Source organism: Dryobates pubescens, chromosome 3 (assembly GCF_014839835.1).
Source record: "Dryobates pubescens isolate bDryPub1 chromosome 3, bDryPub1.pri, whole genome shotgun sequence".
In the NCBI taxonomy this organism is placed as follows: Eukaryota; Metazoa; Chordata; class Aves; order Piciformes; family Picidae; genus Dryobates; species Dryobates pubescens.
In genome coordinates this window covers 41,303,108-41,322,303 of record NC_071614.1, presented here as the reverse complement: position 1 = coordinate 41,322,303, position 19,196 = coordinate 41,303,108, and the positions used below count along the sequence as shown (strand labels likewise).

The window sequence follows — 19,196 nt, the reverse complement described above, 5'->3', positions numbered from 1 at the left end:
TAACTCATCCAGGCTCAGCTCTTTGGTGAGTGTTTTCCCATTAAGGTGCTTAAAAAGGCTTTAAAAATAGTTTGTGCACTGGTCTTGCAAAGTTAAAAATGAGATAAAATTTTAAGAACAGGTATTTCTGAATTAATAATACATTTTAAAATATTACAGCATTCAAAATTTTGTTCTATGGATTTAGGGGTTTTCTCATGTGATTTTTTCATTTATTCCACAATTCCCAGGAACACCTCTTTCTTTAATCAGAATCAACACATGAGATTTCAGAGGAAATGGCTTTACTTTAAGAAATCTCAAAGAAGATGGTTGAAAACCAGGCTTAAAATAGAAAGCTGGTTCAAATTTTTAATGAGGAAATATAATACATAGTGCTGTTTAGTAATTCAAGTTATCCAATGGTTTTAAAAACTGTTAAAGACAATTGCTTATGCTGGTATCTTTCAGTTTTATCTTTAAATGGAATACAAGAGCAATAAAAAGTAATTTTTCTTCATGTGAAAATCCATTTTATACACTATGTGGCCAGTGCTGATCTCAGAAAGATTAATAACAACAGTGTGTCGTCAGCTTCAAGAGCAGCTAGGCAAAGGATAATAAAGCACTTCTCAACAGACAGCTAACCACCTAGTACATGAATTTAAGAAAATCCAATGGCAGTTCTGACCCCTTGGGATTCAATTGTGATGTGACAGAAAGGATCTGTGTAAGAATCAAGGTATCAGCTGATCTAAGCATTCCTGAAAACACTTTAGCAAGAAGCTATAAAGTATGACCACAAGGTTACATCAGAAAACACATTTGGATATCAATGCAAAAATTGCATAGATCGTTTTAGCATTACCTATGAATGTGAAATATTCCTCATCTACAATTCTACATGAACTGTATATCTATTCTGTTTGTACTTCATTCACAACAAAATGCTTTTAATAGTCTGCTCCCAGGGGAAAAACAAAATAAAAATCAGTGTTTAGATGTGAGCAACCCACTATTTATTTTTTATGTTTTAAGTTTGGTCTTAGAATACCAGAGAATCAAATCACATTGCACAAAGTCACGCACTTTCTGTCCTAACCCTGTTACTAAATTAAATTGGCTGTGCACCCCAGCCAATGAACCTCTCCTACCAGTAAGATTACTGGAGCTCCTTTGCCAAGAAAGCTATGCAATTGTAAGGACTTTGCCAGGAAGTGATGTCCATATGCAGTAGGTGACAAGTATGTGGTGAAATTATTACTCTGAAGCCACGGAGGGTCATTTCTTCTGTGATTATTAGTCCTACACCAAATGCCTCAACTTGAATGCTAGGCTGCAATTTTAATCTCAAAACCAGTTTCTTTGAAAGAACTTTATTTGCAGTCCTTTCATTAAAAATTAAGCTGTAATAGGAGTTTCGCCACTACAATCGTATAGCTACTGAAACATAAAATGCTTTAATGTGCATATTTTCTAGAATCAGTAATCAAACTAAACTCCAAAGACAAAGAAAGAAGATATACAAACCTGGCCATCTGAATCGAAAGCTAAGCAGGCAACTCCATGTGTATGTGCATCCTTAAGAACAGACACAGTCTGTACACGGTAGGAATCCCAGATGCAAATGTAAGGCTCCTTCCCAACCTGCCCTGTAGCCACTAAAGTTTTATCCGGGTGAACTGCGAGGCTGAAATAGAACACAGTTGCAGTTACCATACAGTTTCTGAATCTGTAGTAGCATAAAATGTAAAAATCAAATAAAAAACCCAAACACCTTCAGGCTTTGTTTTGTTTTGTTAATGTTTTCAAAACTTCAGCTCCTTGGGATGCACTGGAACAACCTGCTTTCAAAACTCTGTTTATGCCATTGTTTACTTAAAGTACGTTTTACTGAGACCAGCGTGGCTAGTGTGGAATACAGTTTGTTGTGCAATAATATTTAACTAGAATATTTAAGGAAAAGAAAACCAGAGAATTTTAGTACCTCTGATTAATAATCTGAATGAACACACAAGCTTTCAGTCTTTCATAGCTTTATAAAGTCAGTGGATGATTTTCTACAATTTATTCCTCTTTTACACTTCAGTTCCAATATTCTGAAATACGGACCAGTGGCTGGAAAATGGGTATTTTTCACTGTGAAAAGTACATAGAAGAAATCCTCTCATCTTTAAATATGTAAAGATAAGTAACCTCAGAAGAGACAGAGAAATCAATTCTTTCTTCTACATTTGAAGAACAATGACAGATGTACTAAAAGATAATTTAGCCACTGTTGCCTAACAAAACTAATAGAATAGAATAAACCAGGTTGGAAGAGACCTTCAAGATTATCGTGTCCAACCTATCATCCAACACCACCCAATCAACTAAACCATGCAACCAAGCACCCTATCAAGTCTCCTCCTGAACACCTCCAGTGATGGTGACTCCACCACCTCCCTAGGCAGCCCATTCCAATGGGCAATCACTCTCTCTGTGTAAAACTTCCTCCTAACCTCCAGCCTAAACCTCCCCTGGCACAGCCTGAGACTGTGTCGTCTCGTTCTGGTGCTGGTTGCCTGGGAGAAGAGACCAACCTCCCTTCAGGTAGTTGTAGAGAGTAATAAGGTCACCCCTGAGTCTCCTCTTCTCCAGGCTAAGCAACCCCAGCTCCCTCAGTCTCTCTTCATAGGGCTTGTGTTCCAAACCCCTCACCAACTTCGTTGCCCTTCTCCGGACACGTTCCAGCAAGTCAACATCCTTCCTAAACTGAGGGGCCCAGAACTGGACACAGGACTCAAGGTGCGGCCTAACCAGTGCAGTGTACAGGGGCAGAATGACCTCCCTGTTCCTGCTGGCCATCCTGCTCCTGATGCAGGCCAGGATGCCATTGGCCCTCTTGGCTGCCTGGGCACACTGCAGGCTCATGTTCAGCCTACCATCAACTAGCACCCCCAGGTCCCTTTCTGCCTGGCTGCTCTCCAGCCACTCTGACCCCAGCCTGCAGCACTGCATGGGGTTGTTGTGGCCAATGTGCAGAACCCGGCACTTGGATGTGCTAAATCTCATGCCGTTGGACTCTGCCCATCTGTCCAGCCTGTCAAGGTCCTTCTGCAAAGCCTCTCTACCCTCCAGCAGATCAACTCCTGCCCCCAGCTTGGTGTCATCCACAAATTGACTCAAGAAATCTGTAGCACTGTAGACAAGAGGACACAGTCTCAGGCTGCGCCAGGGGAGGTTTAGGTTGGATGTTAGGAAGAAGTTCTATACAGAGAGAGTGATTGCCCATTGGAATGGGCTGCCGGGGGAGGTGGTGGAGTCACCATCATTGGAGGTGTTCAGGAGGAGACTTGATGGGGTGCTTGGTACTTGTTTAGGTGGTGTTGGATTGGTTGATGGGTTGGACACGATGATTTTGAAGGTCTCTTCCAACCTGGTTTATTCTATGTTCTATCAATGCTCTATCAATGCCCTCATCCAGATCATCAATAAAGATGGTACAATAAAGGTACAAGAAGTGTATCTCGTTTTCTCTCATAGCTGATCAGAAACGGTACTTTGCACAAAACATGCCACATCCAACTTTACTTCTACTACTTAAATCCAAGAAAGGTGCCCATGTTTCAAAACCTGCTTCCTAGTTTTCAGTGATTAACTCCACCAGCATTCAGAACAATTGTTTGACTTATTCTCTTATACATGTATTAAACACTCAATTTTTTTTTCTTCTCTGTAGTATTAGTACAGAGACAGGTTATGTATGCATTATTCTAATGCAGGCTCTGTTAGCAGAATCAAACTATTTTCATATTCTTCAGATATAAAAATCTCCACGAGGGAGTCCACAGAATCCTTCTCTCTCATCTCTGCCTAAGTGTGAACACTAATACTTACCTACATTTTATTTTTTAATATTGGGAGAATTTCTTTTATATGTCAACCATTTCCCAGGACCAAGCAATAGCAGAATTTAAAATAAATATATCTTTTCCTCATCACGCAACAGATTTTCATGGTAACACAAATGACTGCCATTTAGCAAACTTCACCCAACCTTAATGGGAAGAATGCAGACTACCAGTAGTGACACAGTACCAGAACCTCCTCTTTGCTACCCTTTAACATTTCAAGTATTCTCTTTGACAAAACCCAGAGAAGCTAGTTTGAAAATCTAGTTTGGGGTTGCTAATAATAAAAACCCCTCCATAAGGTCACAAAACCAATTTTATATTGTTAGCCAGGAAACAAGTTTGAACATGTCTGAGCATGTGAACTACAGATGGAATAAGGAAACACATCCTATTAATACATTGACATTTGTCAGATGGCTTAGGGAAGCTGAATACTTCTTCTATTCCAGAAGTAGACAACACTATTAAAAAATAGCCATCAAAAAACCCTAATGAAGTTTCACAGAGTATTCAATATTTTTTTCATGTTAAAGAATGCTTCATGCAAAAAGAACAAATTTTAGCACAATGCCCAGTATCACTGTTTAATCTGCTAGTGCACTTGCTCATTCCTCCTTCCCTTCACAGATCTGGATTCTATATTGCACTGGGTGTCAACTAGTTCACCTCAATTCAAAACCTGTAATGGACATAATGGATGACTTCACCATGCTTAAGCTGTGATACCTATGATTAAGTTTGACTATTTTTCCTCAATAATAAGAATCAGATGGAAAAGATTAATTTGGCTCGTCTCTCTCACTGCTAGAACAGAACTGCAGCTTAATTACATTTATCACTGGTTTACAATTTGGGTTTCACATACCAGAACTTCCTATTTTTTATTTCCATTCCTGGATATAAGGTTAAAAACAAGAACACATTTCCTACAACATAAATGTCTGTACTAAATGTATCTGTTTTTTTGCTGGTTGATTTGCTGGGGGTTTTAATACATGAAGTCAACTAATTGGGGAACTAAAATTAGGCACTAATATCAGTTTTTGGCAGCTCAGTAAACAGCCTGATTCTTCAGAGCCACTGAGGACATTTGTCTCCCGCTAACAGCCTTTACAATGCACCATAACAGCCTACGCTCAGTCTGGCTGTTAGATAACCGAGTGTTTATTTTTGGCTGACAGAACAGTGGGTTACAGAGCAAGGAAACAGAGTCCAATTTCACAGACAAACCTTAGTGACTGCTCGATACCTGTATGTGATTTAAATGCTTGTTGTGTATTGAAATACAGAACTTGTATGTATAACTATATATAGTTGTATAGGTCCCTTCCTGTCTCCAGACTCTCAAGATTTCCTGCTGACACAGGTTCTATGATCTAACTTGCCTTTTCAAGTACCAACTTCATAGTTTGGTGTTTTGAACTGTTAGGTTTATTCAACTTTTCTAACCATCCATCCTATCCAGTGTCTATACCACTTCTAATAATACCACATTGCTATTTGCATCACTGGAAAATGCAGGAATCCTATGATATCGATGCAATATGAAAATTATTAGAATAGTTGAGGCATTCAAACACCTGCAATTTATGGTATAGAATAATATTATTAGGGAATTACTTCCTAGAAACACAAGTCTTTATTATGCAACCAGACAGTTTTCTGCAAGTCACAGGTGACAGGTCTGCAGACATCTATTTGAAATGCAATAGTGTACATCAGAGCTGCTGGACTGAAGTGAACAGCTGGACTACTGAAGACTTTACTCCTCTAAGCAAGCAATTAATTTCTTCCCTCCCACACTTCTTACTATGCAACTTTTCCTCCCTAAGCCCATACTGCTTTGCTCTGATCATCTACCAGAGGCTGCACACTCTTACCAGCAGATGAACACTTGCAGACCTCAGTATTGAGAATACATAACATTTCCAGTACCTAATGAGAACAAAAATAAAGTGGGAAGTATAAAATGAAGACTTGCATCTTAAAATTGCAAGCATTTTGTGATGGGTTGTACTTGATCTCAAAGGTCTTTTCCAACCTGGTTAATTCAATTCTATTCTAGTCCCCTTAAATACAAATCACACAGTTTCTGTGTTTTTCCCATAAGTACTTGATACAAACCATACAAACAATGGCTTTAATCTCAAGAAGCAGTGAGATCAGCACTGCTCCATGAGGAAAGCTGAGCAGAGCAGCCATGGTGCAGGCAGTATCCTCACTGCAGTCCCACAAGATTTAAGTATGATGGGCAGAAGTGGAGGCTCTCTTGCTAAAGAATTGGAGTGGAAATGGAAAGGATAGAAGTAGCAGAAACTTCTGCTGGTGCTGCTTGCTGCTAGTGGCAGTCAATTCCCCACATGACTCAACCTTTTCTCTGTGGGAAGAGCAATAGGAGCAGATGCACATGGAGGGTAAGTGGCAGAGATCAACTGCTCTGGAAGTGCACGTTCCCTTCCTGCCAGGGAAGGTAAAGAAAGCAAGGGGATTTTTGGCAGTCTGCTCTTATGAGCAGCCAAATGTTTTTGTGAGTGAATAAACCTGTGAATTGCAAAAGCACTTTGATGCACTTACAGAAAAGGTCTTTAATAAAAGTAACTTGGATAGGCACCCATTTTAAGCAAACAATCCATTGAAGATGAACCAATAAACTTTAGGTCAGATTTTAACATTACACCTTATTAATAAAAAAGTCTATTAGGAAGAAGAAATTTCAGGAAGCATTTTCTTTTCCTTCCCTTCCAAGTTCAACAGTTCTGACTCCAGCATCCAAGGCTGGAGTCCTGTTAATTTACGATAATTAAAGATGCTAGTCATGCATTCCAGCAGGGTCTGATGAAATGCTTTCTAAAAGTCATTAGTGGATCCATCTGGTCTGGGGGCCTTGCCAGATGGTAAACTCTTACTACATCCACAATTTCTGTTGCAATAACATCCAGCTCCAAGATTTTATTTTGTCTTTTACAACCCCAAGAGAATTTCATGGGAGTGAAAATACTTGTTTGTTCTCTATATTGTGTTTTGGAGGGTGGTGGTAGTGTCCATGCACTTGTATTTGTATAATACAGACCTCAAATTTAAAATTGAGATTGAACAAAGTAGAAAAGATTAGGTATGGAACTCAAACTATTTCAAGTAGTTGAACTCAGTATTACAAATAGTTTAAATGAATAGTAAATGTTAATATCTGTATTTAAATTGTTCGAAAACTGAGATAGACCGTGTTTTTCTTCACGAAGCACATAGTCAGGGAACAGAGAATCACAGCTGCTAGAAAGAATGGATGACCAGGAAAACCAAAAAAGGGCTAAGGGACTTGATGGTTGAGAAAGAGACGTTTCAAAGACAGAGGAGAAGGCTCAGGGTGGGTTTAATGAGAGTCTTTCAGAACACCAAGAGCAGTTCTAGAGAAGGTGGTGGCATTCTTTTCACAAGGATGAACAGTGAGAGCACAAAGTGCAAGAGATAGAAGTTGCTTCATGGGAAATTCTGTCTGGATAGAAGAATAACACTGCACAGAAGAACTACAGATTGGGCTAGGTTGCCTAGAGAAGCGGTAGAATGTCCCTCATCAGAAATGATTTGAGATTTACCTGTCTTGACAGGACCCTGCATGACCTAATCTAAAGCTGTGCTCTTAAGAGAAAATTGGACTGGATGATCCTTCCAAACTAGAATTTTCTGTGATTCCAAATACTGAATTACATCATGAAAGTCCAAAGTAATAAAAATAAAAATGCATCTTAGCTCACAGCAGTTTACTTGCATTAGATAATTGCTCCTTGATACTGTAAAAAGCAGCCAATCCCTGTTATTTTTAATACATACACGCAGAATGGATAGATTCATGGAGATCTTGCAATGTGTGTATCAGATAAGAGAGAAAAAAGTTTAGAATACATACATAGAATAAACCAGGTTGGAAGAGACCTTCAAGATCATCGCATCCAACCCATCAACCAATCCAACACCACCTAAACAACTAACCCATGGCACCAAGCACCCCATCAAGTCTTCTCCTGAACACCTCCAGTGATGGCGACTCCACCACCTCCCCAGGCAGCCCATTCCAATGGGCAATCACTCTCTCTGTATAGAACTTTTTCCTAACATCCAACCTAAACCTCCCAGGTGCAGCCTGAGACTGTGTCCTCTTGTTCTGGTATTGGTTGCCTGGGAGAAGAGACCAACATCCGTCTGTCTACAACCTCCCTTCAGGTAGTGGTAGAGAGTAATAAGGTCACCCCTGAGCCTCCTCTTCTCCAGGCTAAGCAACCCCAGCTCCCTCAGCCTCTCCTCATAGGGCTTGTGTTCCAAACCCCTCACCAACTTTGTTGCCCTTCTCCGGACACGTTCCAGCAAGTCAACATCCTTCCTAAACTGAGGGGCCCAGAACTGGACACAGTACTCAAGGTGTGGCCTAACCAGTGCAGTGTACAGGGGCAGAATGACCTCCCTGTTCCTGCTGGCCATACTGTTCCTGATGCAGGCCAGGATGACATTGGCCCTCTTAGCTGCCTGGGCACACTGCAGGCTCATGTTCAGCCTACCATCAACTAGCACCCCCAGTTCCCTTTCTGCCTGGCTGCTCTCCAGCCACTCTGACCCCAGCCTGCAGCACTGCATGGGGTTGTTGTGGCCAATGTGCAGAACCCGGCACTTGGATGTGTTAAATCTCATGCCGTTTGAAAGTCACTACTCTGGGTCTTCTAAATATATCACTGCACCATCTTATTTATCAGGTAGTCAAAATAGTTTTTCACTACAGCAGTCAGTGGCTGAACATTTTTTATATATATATATATTTTTTTACAGTCTTGAGTATATAATTTTTCAAGGTATGTGTCCTGAGTTAACGCAGCCTGCTCTCACAAACCCTTCTCCCCACACACAGATGGGAGGGAAAGTAACACAAAACCCCCCTACGCTGAGATAAAGAGTTTTACTGGAAATGAGATAATATAATGCACAATTACTGTAGCCTATTTCCAAAAATGCACAGCAAAATGCAGAAGCAGCTGAAACCAACACCCCAGACTGGAAATCAAAAGCAGCAACCAGAACTGGAAGCCTCTCATGTTATAACCTGAACTTCAAGTCCCATAATATTTTGCTCCAGACAGCATTTTCTTTTTGAAGCCAGCATGATGAAGGCAGCAGATTCAACTCAGCCCATGACAGTATGTTTTCTATTTAGGAAATGCTATATTAAATTGAATAGATTTATAACGATGCTATTAAGTATTCTTTGGCTATCACCAATCCAGTAAATATACTTTTCATACAAACTGAAACTATTTTTCAGAATGTCCCCCCTCACAAAGAAGAACTGCTTTTTGAAAGAGGAAATAAGTACTTACAGTGCTGAATAAAGTCCATGCTGTAATTGTCACCTACCTCTTGACAACACAATTCATGCTCAGTGCCAGGGCTGGATGCACCTTAAAGCAGCATGCAAATATGATGCCATTCTAAAATAACTTTTATACATTATTCTCTACTTCAAACCCATTCTGTTTTAAATTTGGAATAACTTTCCCACTTAGACAAACCTTCAGAGAATTATGCCGTTTTATGTAACACAATGCTATACAATGGAAATAAAGATTTGGGGAGAAATTCAAGGTAAACTTAAAATTAAATTCCACAGCAATGCACTTGCTGTTTGTATAGGATTAATTCTCTTCAGAAATAAGTGAAAGAATGTTTTTTCTTGCTCAAAATCTCCTACATACCCTACAGCTTAGCAGAACAGAGAACGTAGCAGGTCTTTCCTCAGAATTTAGGTCAAACTTGTTGAAGTACTTAGGACACTGACTGTGCTATGCCTGAATGACAGACAGATAAATAACACAACTACTTTTTTTTCTTAAGACTTTGTAGCAAAAAATATCTCTGAAGAAAAAAATATTTCTAACAAGCTCCAAGCCTGCTCTGAAATAGGCCATTACGTGCCAGTAGGTATTTTCTTCTTGGTTGCCTCCTTCTGCTCTGCACTGTTTCTTCTCAGCATGGGAAGCAGTGACACTTTCAAGATCTTGACAGGCCAGCAGGCATGTCTGAAGACCAGGGAGCTTTTCAGCTACATTTTACTGCTCACACAATGCTAAAGACAGAGCTGTCTTCACACGTCACAGAACACGAAAACTCTTTCACAAATTCCTCATTTCACAGAACAAAATGAGTTTCCTTCCTCAGTTGCACAGTTAAAAGGGAAGACTATTAATCATTGTACAGACAGACCGGTACTATCAGCAAATGAGCCAAGATGTGGTGGACCTGCAGGAGCAAGGGAAAAACAGGAAAGAAAGGGGACCTAGGAAAATGGAAGGGAAAAAAGGAAAGAACATAGCAACCTGCACAAACCCCATTAGATCACACTGCAAAAACAGATAAATTTTAGGAAGAAAACTGAAGGAATCTGATAGACTTACTCTGTTATGCATATAATTTTATGTATATAATCCCCCAGAATACTTCTGAAACACAAACATCACAGCTCTTATTTGAGGAAAATCAATCTTCTGTTAATGAAGGAAACTGCTACTCATGCACATACACAGCTCCCAACCTTTTGCTTTTCCAGTGCAAACCTGTGACACCCACGAGCAGTAAAGAGCTGGCAGGTGGATCATGCACCAGGATAACCAATGGCATGTACCAGGATAACTTGGCATGTACCACAGCGCAGGTGATGGAGGCTAGAAGAACGAACTGCAAGCATATGAAACAAATCTCCCTGGGACAACAGAGACAGCACAGATACAGCAGCTCTGATACACACAGGCTCTGTGTGTGCATATATATACATGTACAATACAATGAATACACACACTTATACAGTTGAATTGCTTTTCACACAAGTGAAAAGAGAGTTCTAGTAATACTTTTAAATATATTTGCCCTGAAAAAGTAAGAATGGGAAAAAACCACTCAGTAATGACATTTACTGACTTGATTTTTATATGGCAATATTGTGCTTATATATAACACAGAACAGCATATGCACATAGAACTATATTTTTAAGACCATCTGGCAAAAAAAGTACTTTTTAGGTCTAAGTTCTTGCTAACCAGCTTGGTTTCCCCTTCCATATTCCCTGTGTAGGAACAGCACACACAGATAGAGGTTCTAGCATTTCTCATCATTCTGCATTGGCTTCCTACCTAGAACAAGTCATTGCAGGCTAACTTTGTCAGCATCAGTTTCTGAATCTGATGGTCTGCCTCAGACAGCTGCCATCTGCTTGTCAGAGGAAGTAAACACCTACAGTTCTGACTGAAGTCAATGTAGACTGAAAAATAACTGTGTTTGGCTTGGCACTGATTAACTCAATTTGGCTACTGTGTCTAACAACCATTTATGAAGTGGATGTGCAGCTTGGCTGGTCTTAATAAAGGTCTTTGAAGCACATATGTTAATAGCTGTTACGCCAATGTCTATTTAAAGTGTCCTAGGAAAGCAAAGGGCACTTTGCTAAGGATTTGATTTGTGACTATTTTCCAGAATGCGTGGTGGCAAAGAGTGGTGGCAGAAGCATGCAAAGTAATAAGCACTCATGCCGCCCTGAAGTCATTCCTCTTTATCCTTGAGAAATGACTACTGACTTACTCCCTGTGCCAGTGTTTTTTATTCGAGACTATGAAGTTATTCCTCTGTATTTCAGTGGAGTTTATTTGGCTGCTCAGTGCTTATTATAAGCCTTGACAGATCAGGCCCATAAGGGTGTGTAAACAACACAGCAGAACATGGAATCTGTGGCTGCACTGTGGAGCTACAGAAGGATCAGAGACATCAAAGACTAAATTGTTTTTGATCAAGTGATTACAGTTTCCTCCATAACAGGAGGTGGAAAAGCAAGAAAATGTAACTCTTAAAATTAAATGCTTTGAGCAAACGTGTTCTGTACTTTAATTAAGGCCAGCTCTGATTTATACTCGTGCATCTGTACACAGAAAACTCTGGCAGATTTAATAAAAGGAATGACACTGCTGTACTGTGGTTCCTCATCACACATGGCTGCAGCAACACAAAGGTCACACAGTTCTCTAACAATGTCTTTTCTTCATGCATATTTATTTCATATAGATATGTCATGGACAGTTAGCAATTATGAGCTTCTGACAGTGAAAAGAAGACATAGGAGATTTTATCCAAAACCTCTTTAATGACATTGAAAGGTATGTAAAATCATAGAATAATTAAGGTTGGAAAAGACCTCTAAGATGATCCAGTCTGTCAACCCAACACCACCATGCTCACTAACCTATGTCCCAACATGCAATGTCTACACATTTTTTTTAAACACCTCCAGGGATGGTGACTCCACCTCCTTCTTGTGCAGCCCGTTCCAATGCCTGACCACTCTTTCAGTAATGTCTCAAAATATCCAATCTAAACCTCCTCTGGAACAACGTGCAGCCATTTACTCTCATCCTATTGCTAGTCACCTGGGAGAAGAGACTGACCTTCACCTTACTAGGACCTTCTTTTAGATAGTTGTAGAGAGATAGTTGGAGAGGTCTCCCCTCAGCTGCTTCTCCAGATTAAATAGCCCCAGTTCCCTCAGCCTCTCCTCGTGGAAGTTGTTCTCTCTTTACCAGCTTTGCTGCCCTTCTCTGGACATGCTCCAGTACCTCAATGTCTTTCTTGTAGTGAGGGGCCCAAACTGAACCCAGTATTTGAGGTGTGGCCTCACCAGCACTGAGTACAAGAGCATAAGCACTTCTCTACTCCTGCTAGTCATACTGTTCCTGATACAGGCCAGGAGGCTGTTAGCCCTTTTGGCCACCTGAGCACAATGATGACTTATGTTCAGCCAGCTGTCAACCAATACTCCAACTCCCTATTCTGCCAGGCGGCTTTCCAGCCATTCTGCCCCAAGCCTGTAGTATTGCATGGGGTTGTTATGACCAAACTGCAGAAACAACTGTTCATGTCCTCATGAATTATGCCTTTTGAGCAAGAAATGATCAAGATAAAATATGCAGTATTTCTTATTAACTGCACTACACCACCTTACTGTGTAATTCTGAACTATACTATTATATATCAATTTCAGCTTTCACATCCATGCAATTTCCATCAGTGTCTACTTGTATTTGCATTTGTGACCATTGCAGCATGCTGCAGTTTCTGTAAATAACTACCAAAAAGACAACTATGGAGTTTTAAGAACTTTTCATATGTAATATGGTATGACAATTTTTTTCAAGACCTAAAGGTATACTGGGAAGAGGATCTTGGCCTATGCTGAAAGAAGGATGGAGATGCTGCTAAACAAACATGAGTTAGGTAAAGTTGCATTGAGGTATGGAGTTTTTCCAGAATAGCTATAGTACTTTTTCTGGTTTGAAATAAAGCTTAGAGGGATTTTTACTGTAGAAACAGAGCAGGAAGCTACCAAAGCTGTAAATTAAAAAGGAGAGGGTATCAGCTTTTTAGACACCTGAAGGATTTCTGCATAACCTCTTGCTACTTGGCCTCATATTTTGCCTTGCTTGAAAATGAGAAGTATGTAAGTCTGAAAACCCTGTCAACCACTAAAACCCAAGAGGTATCAAGGCTGTAGACATGTAAATAAATACTCAGGACAGATACACATGGCACCTCTTAATTTAAGCTATGTGATTTAACAAAATTCAGCAAGACGGAGATGAATCAATCAGTTGTAAAGAAAATTATACTAGGACTGGACATTAACAACAAGAGGATCTGGAAAGAGCTACATTTATTTCAGCATGGTATTTGTCTCCTTCCCTATTGTGTTATTTGTGATAACTGTAGGTATTCAAGAGGAGATTGGATGTGGCACTTGGTGCCATGGTCTAGTCATGAGGTCTGTCGAGACAGGTTGGACTTGATAATCCTTGGGGTCTCTTCCAACCTTAGTTATACTGTGCTACTGTGTTTATCATGGTTAAATGGACAATGTAAACAATTTTGAAATAAAATGTGTACTAAAACATCATCTAGATACTTGGTCTATGCTGTTGAGACAGAAAAAAAAAGGCAACAAAAACATTATCAAGCTAACTCAATGATTTTTTTCAACACAGGGAAAGCAAATTATACACTGCCATAAATTTAATATTGCTCAACAGAAACCAGCAAAGATTTATACCAGATGAACATGAAATTAAATAATTTTAAGGCCAGTTTGAACACTCTTGGCTGAAAATACAATTTATACATCGGATAAAATCTGTAAGTTAAGATGCCATGGGTCTTTGTCACATGTTGTAGCCTTTATTTCCTGTGCTCACTCTGTTTCAGTCTAACTCTGTTGAAATACCAGATTCTGAGTGCAGTCAAATCAGTTTCATGCTGTTCTGATTTTGTCACACTCTAGGTCTGAAAAAAAATAAAAGTGGACTGAATGTAGCTGTGCCTTTTCTCCCAAATAAAGAGATGTGATCATAGTTCAGACAAAGATTAAGCCAACAGCTCTAAAACTAGTGGTCACAATGAACAGCAAATCTTTGCACCAATTAATTGCCCACAGCATGAAGATGTCAATCAAGCTGTACCAGTGTTGCTGCAGATGAGTCCTACGCTTGACAGCACAGCTGAAAGTATTCTTTACAAAGGCTGACTTCCAACTGCTTTGGAATCTCCTGGATTCACTCCACTTTTTGCATAGCTAATAGTCATCAGTGAATACAGCTATCACAATGCAGATCGCTCAAGACAGAATCAAATGTCAAAACATTTGTAGAAAACATCTGAGGAAGAGAAGATCAAAAATGGGAAGAAAATCTTGGTAACAGGACAGATGATATAACTTACAAAATGGGGAAAAGGAAGCAACAAAATCAACAAAATACAGAAGATATGATTAAAAATAACCAAAAAGCCAAGAAAAGAAAAGTCAAGAAGAAAACAGACATATTGCAGAAAACAAGGAAAACCTCCAGCTGTCCTAACTTCTCTGGATCACTCCCACTTTAATTTGAAGAGGTTTCATCTCATTCTGTTGGAAATCCCTAGGTATATTCACATCTATGACAAGGCATATGATTTAAAAAAATTCATTTGCTCATGTTAAAGATCTCACACTTGCACAATAACATTGTTTGCCTAGGTTTGCCTTTAAATGATTGGCAGAAGTAAGGACTGTGAGCCTTAAGCAAATTGTTCTTACTTCAAGTGGGATAAATGCATTATGTTACAGCTGCATCCTCCTCAGGTATTACTCTCACTATAACGTCGTTAGGCAACATTTTGACTGTAAGCACTTGAATGCAAAGAAGTAGAGAAGAGTAAGAATTTGATTCAACAATAAATGAAACAAACATGTTCTAAGCTGCATTTGATTGATCAGAAGCAGATGATGTTTTAACACAGAAAGTCTACCAGAAATTATAAATGAGGTAACACTAAGTGTAGCTGGAGGAAAACATACATTTTTAGCTTTTCAGTCCTACTGAGACTGTTTCTTTTTCCTCCTTTGAACATTGCCAGCTGACATTTCTCCATCTCAGAGAAACATGAAGACAAGACAAGCAATTTAGCTACTTTCTGAAAATGCAGTATCACACACTGTGTGATCATCAGGTCACAGGGAGATAGAAAATGTTTCCTGTGCTGGAGAAGGTCTGAGATTGGCTATGCTGTCTTGTAATTCTGAATTGTATTTCTGCCTCAACTAAACCAAGACCCCTTGCTTAAAAACTGCGAAGAGGACAGAATTATTAATGCCATTTTGCTGCAATCAGATGAAAGCCCGTGTTCCATTTGGTTCTCTGAGAAATTATCTTTCCCTGTATAACAATGGTTGAAAAAATAGCAGATTGTACAGAAAATCTACACCTTGTTTGGAGTGCTGAACTGAGTAACAAAGATTGCATTGGAACAGGATATACTGCAGAGCATATAGAAACAATATTTACCATAAATATGAGTCTATACCCTAAATTTCTAGTTACCAGGCTTTAGTGACAAGATCATTATATCAGTCTGAAGCACATTCTTGTCAAACTCCAGAAATTCTTCTGCACCATCTAATTGTGTATAACACAAATACAGACACCATTCCACAAACCTCAAAGATGGCTTTAAATGCTTAACAAAGAAAAAGAAAGAAGCAGCTTCACATGCAAATTCTAATATTAATTACACATGCCAAAGCAAAATCTTATTTTGCTTTTGCTTTTTAGAATCTTACTGAAGAGTGTATCAGCTCTAAAAATACTAATTTTTTCAGGCTAATGTGGGCACAAGCAGTGCTTTCAGATGAGAAACAGTAGCTCATCAGGACTAGAAAAAAACAAATGATCTCTTAGTCTTCTGTAAAACCTTAAGACTATAATTCCAAAAATCAAGAGATAGAATAGAATAGAACAGAATAGAATAAACCAGGTTGGAAGAGACCTTCAAGATCATCATGTCCAACCTATCATCCAACACCACCTAATCAACTAAACCATGCAACCAAGCATCCTGTCAAGCCTTGCCCTGAACACCCCCAGCGACGGCGACCCCACCACCTCCCTAGGCAGCCCATTCCAATGGGCAATCACTCTCTCTGTGTAAAACTTCCTCCTAACCGTCAGCCTAAACCTCCCCTGACACAGCCTGAGACTGTGTCCTCTTGTTCTGGTACTGGCTGCCTGGGAGAAGAGACCAACCTCTGCCTCACTACAACCCCCCCTTCAGGTAGTTGTAGAGAGCAATAAGGTCACCCCTGAGTCTCCTCCTCTCCAGGCTAAGCAACCCCAGCTCCCTCAGTCTCTCCTCATAGGGCTTGTGCTCCAACCTTGTTGCCCTTCTCTGAACATGCTCCAGCAAGTCAACATCCTTCCTAAACTGAGAGGCCCAGAACTGGACACAGTACTCGAGGTGTGGCCTAACCAGTGCAGTGTACAGGGGCAGAATGACCTCCTTGCTCCTGCTGGCCACACTGTTCCTGATATAGGCCAGGATGCCATTGGCCCTCTTAGCTGCCTGGGCACACTGCAGGCTCATGTTCAGCCTACCATCAACCAGCACCCCCAGGTCCCTCTCTGCCTGGCTGCTCTCCAACCACTCTGACCCCAGCCTGTAGCCCTGCATGGGGTTGTTGTGGCCAATGTGCAGAGCCCGGCACTTGGATGTGTTCAATCTCATGCCCTTGGACTCTGCCCATCTGTCCAGCCTGTCGAGGTCCCTCTGCAGAGCCTCTCTATCCTCCAGCAGATCAACTCCCGCCCCCAGCTTGGTGTCGTCAGCTAATTTACTGATGATGGACTCAATGCCCTCATCCAGATCATCAATAAAGATGTTAAAGAGCATGGGGCCCAGCACTGATCCTTGGGGCACACCACTAGTGACTGGCTGCCAGCTGGATGTGGCACCATTCACCACCACTCTCTGGGCTCGGCCCTCCAGCCAGTTCCTAACCCAATGCAGTGTGCTCCCATCCAATCCATGGGCTGACAGCTTGGCCAGGAATCTGCCATGGGGGATGGTGTCAAAGGCCTTGCTGAGGTCCAGGTAGACTACATCCACAGGTCTCCCCACATCCACCAGGCGGGTCACCTGATCATAGAAGGAGATCAGGTTGGTCAGGCAGGACCTGCCCTTCCTAAACCCATGCTGGCTGAGCCTGATCCCTTGGCCATCCTCTAAGTGCTGTGTGACTGCACTCAAGATGACCTATTCCATAATCTTTCCTGGCACTGAGGTCAGGCTGACAGGCCTGTAATTCCCTGGCTCATCCAACCGGCCCTTCTTGTGGATGGGTACCACGTTAGCCAGCTTCCAGTCCTCTGGGACCTCTCCAGTGAGCCAGGACTGCTGGAAAATGATGGAGAGCGGCTTGGCCAGCTCATCGGCCAGCACCCTAGGATGGATCCCATCTGGTCCCATGGACTTGTGGGGATCCAAGTGGCTAAGCAGATCACCAACTACCCCATTCTGAACAGAGGAAAACTATGCTGCTCCTTGACTCTTTCTGCCAGCTCTGCAGGCCAGCTGTCTGGAAGACGTTCTGTCCTGCTAGAAAAAAACGAGGCAAAGAAGGTGTTAAGTAACTCTGCCTTCTCCTCATCCTTTGTTACAACGTTCCCCTCCGTGTCCACCAAGGAGTGGAGGTTGTCCCTGCCCTTCCTCTTGCTATTAATGTATTTATAGAAGGACTTTTTGTTGTCCTTCACAGCAGAGGCCAGTCTAAGTTCCAAATGTTCTTTTGCCTCCCTAATTTTCTTCCTACAAGACCTAGCAACATCCTTAAACTTTTCATGGGTTGCCTCACCTTTCTTCCAAAGATGATACAACCTCTTTTTTTCCCTTAGTTCTTTTAGAAGCTCATCACCCATCCAGGCTGGCCGTCTGCCCCGGCGGCTCATCTTTCGGCACATTGGCACAGCCTGTTCCTGTGCCTTCAAGAGTTCCTCCTTGAAGTAGGTCCAGTTCTCCTGGACCCCTTTGTTTCTAAGGGCTGTTTCCCAAGGAACCTTCTGAGTTAGTTTCTTGAGTAGCCTGAAGTCCACCCTCTGGAAGTCCAGAGTGGAGGTCTTGTTGCTGCCCCTCTTAGCTTGACCGAATACTGAAAATTCACTTATCTCGTGGTCGCTGGCCCCTAAACAGCCTCCGACCACCACGTCACCCACCAGCCCTTCCCTGTTGAAGAGGAGGTCAAGCATAGCCTTACCCCTGGTAGGCTCACTCAGCACCTGGGATAAGAAGCTGTCCTCCATGCACTCTAAGAACCTCCTGGACTGTCTCCTCTCTGCTGTGTTGAGATCCCAGCAGATGTCAGGCAGGTTGAAGTCACCCATGAGAACAAGGTCAGGCGATCTTGAGACAGCCTTAAGCTGCCTATAGAATGCTTCATCAACTTCTTCTTCCTGGTTGGGTGGTCTATAACAGACTCCAACCAGGATGTCAGCCCTGTTGGCCTTCCCTCTAATTCTCACCCACAGGCACTCAACCTGATGATCCCTGATCTCCAGCTCAATGGCATCTAGTGCCTCCCTGATGCACAGGGCCACCCCTCCACCCCTTCTTCCTTGCCTGTCTCTTCTGAAAAGCCTGTAGCCATCAATTGCAGCACTCCAGTCATATGAGTTATCCCACCACATCTCTGTGATGGCAACTACATCATAACTTTCCTGCTGCAGCAAGGCTTCCAGCTTCTCTTGTTTCTTACCCATGCTTCGTGCATTAGTGTACATGCACCTCAGCTGGGCTGCTGGTTTCACCTCTGGCTCAAGCTTATCACCCCCAGGCTCCTGCCTGTTAATACCAACTCATAATCATGGGTTGAGTTGAATCTGCTGCTGATATTCAATACTACGCTGCTGTTATGCCAGCTTCCAAATCAGTGTTTGGAGCAAAGT

At 41.4% G+C, this 19,196-nt stretch overlaps 1 protein-coding gene across 2 annotated transcripts in view; it reads right to left on the bottom strand.

The window, feature by feature from the left end:
• The window catches only part of EML6 (EMAP like 6), a 123,022-nt gene that overhangs the window by 78,683 nt on the left and 25,143 nt on the right, over positions 1 to 19,196 (bottom strand). For both annotated transcript variants that reach the window (XM_054180038.1, XM_009902062.2), the window contains exon 2: positions 1,510 to 1,669. In XM_054180038.1, coding sequence (XP_054036013.1) covers positions 1,510 to 1,669 — 160 coding nt within the window. The remainder of the gene's footprint in view (positions 1 to 1,509; positions 1,670 to 19,196) is intronic.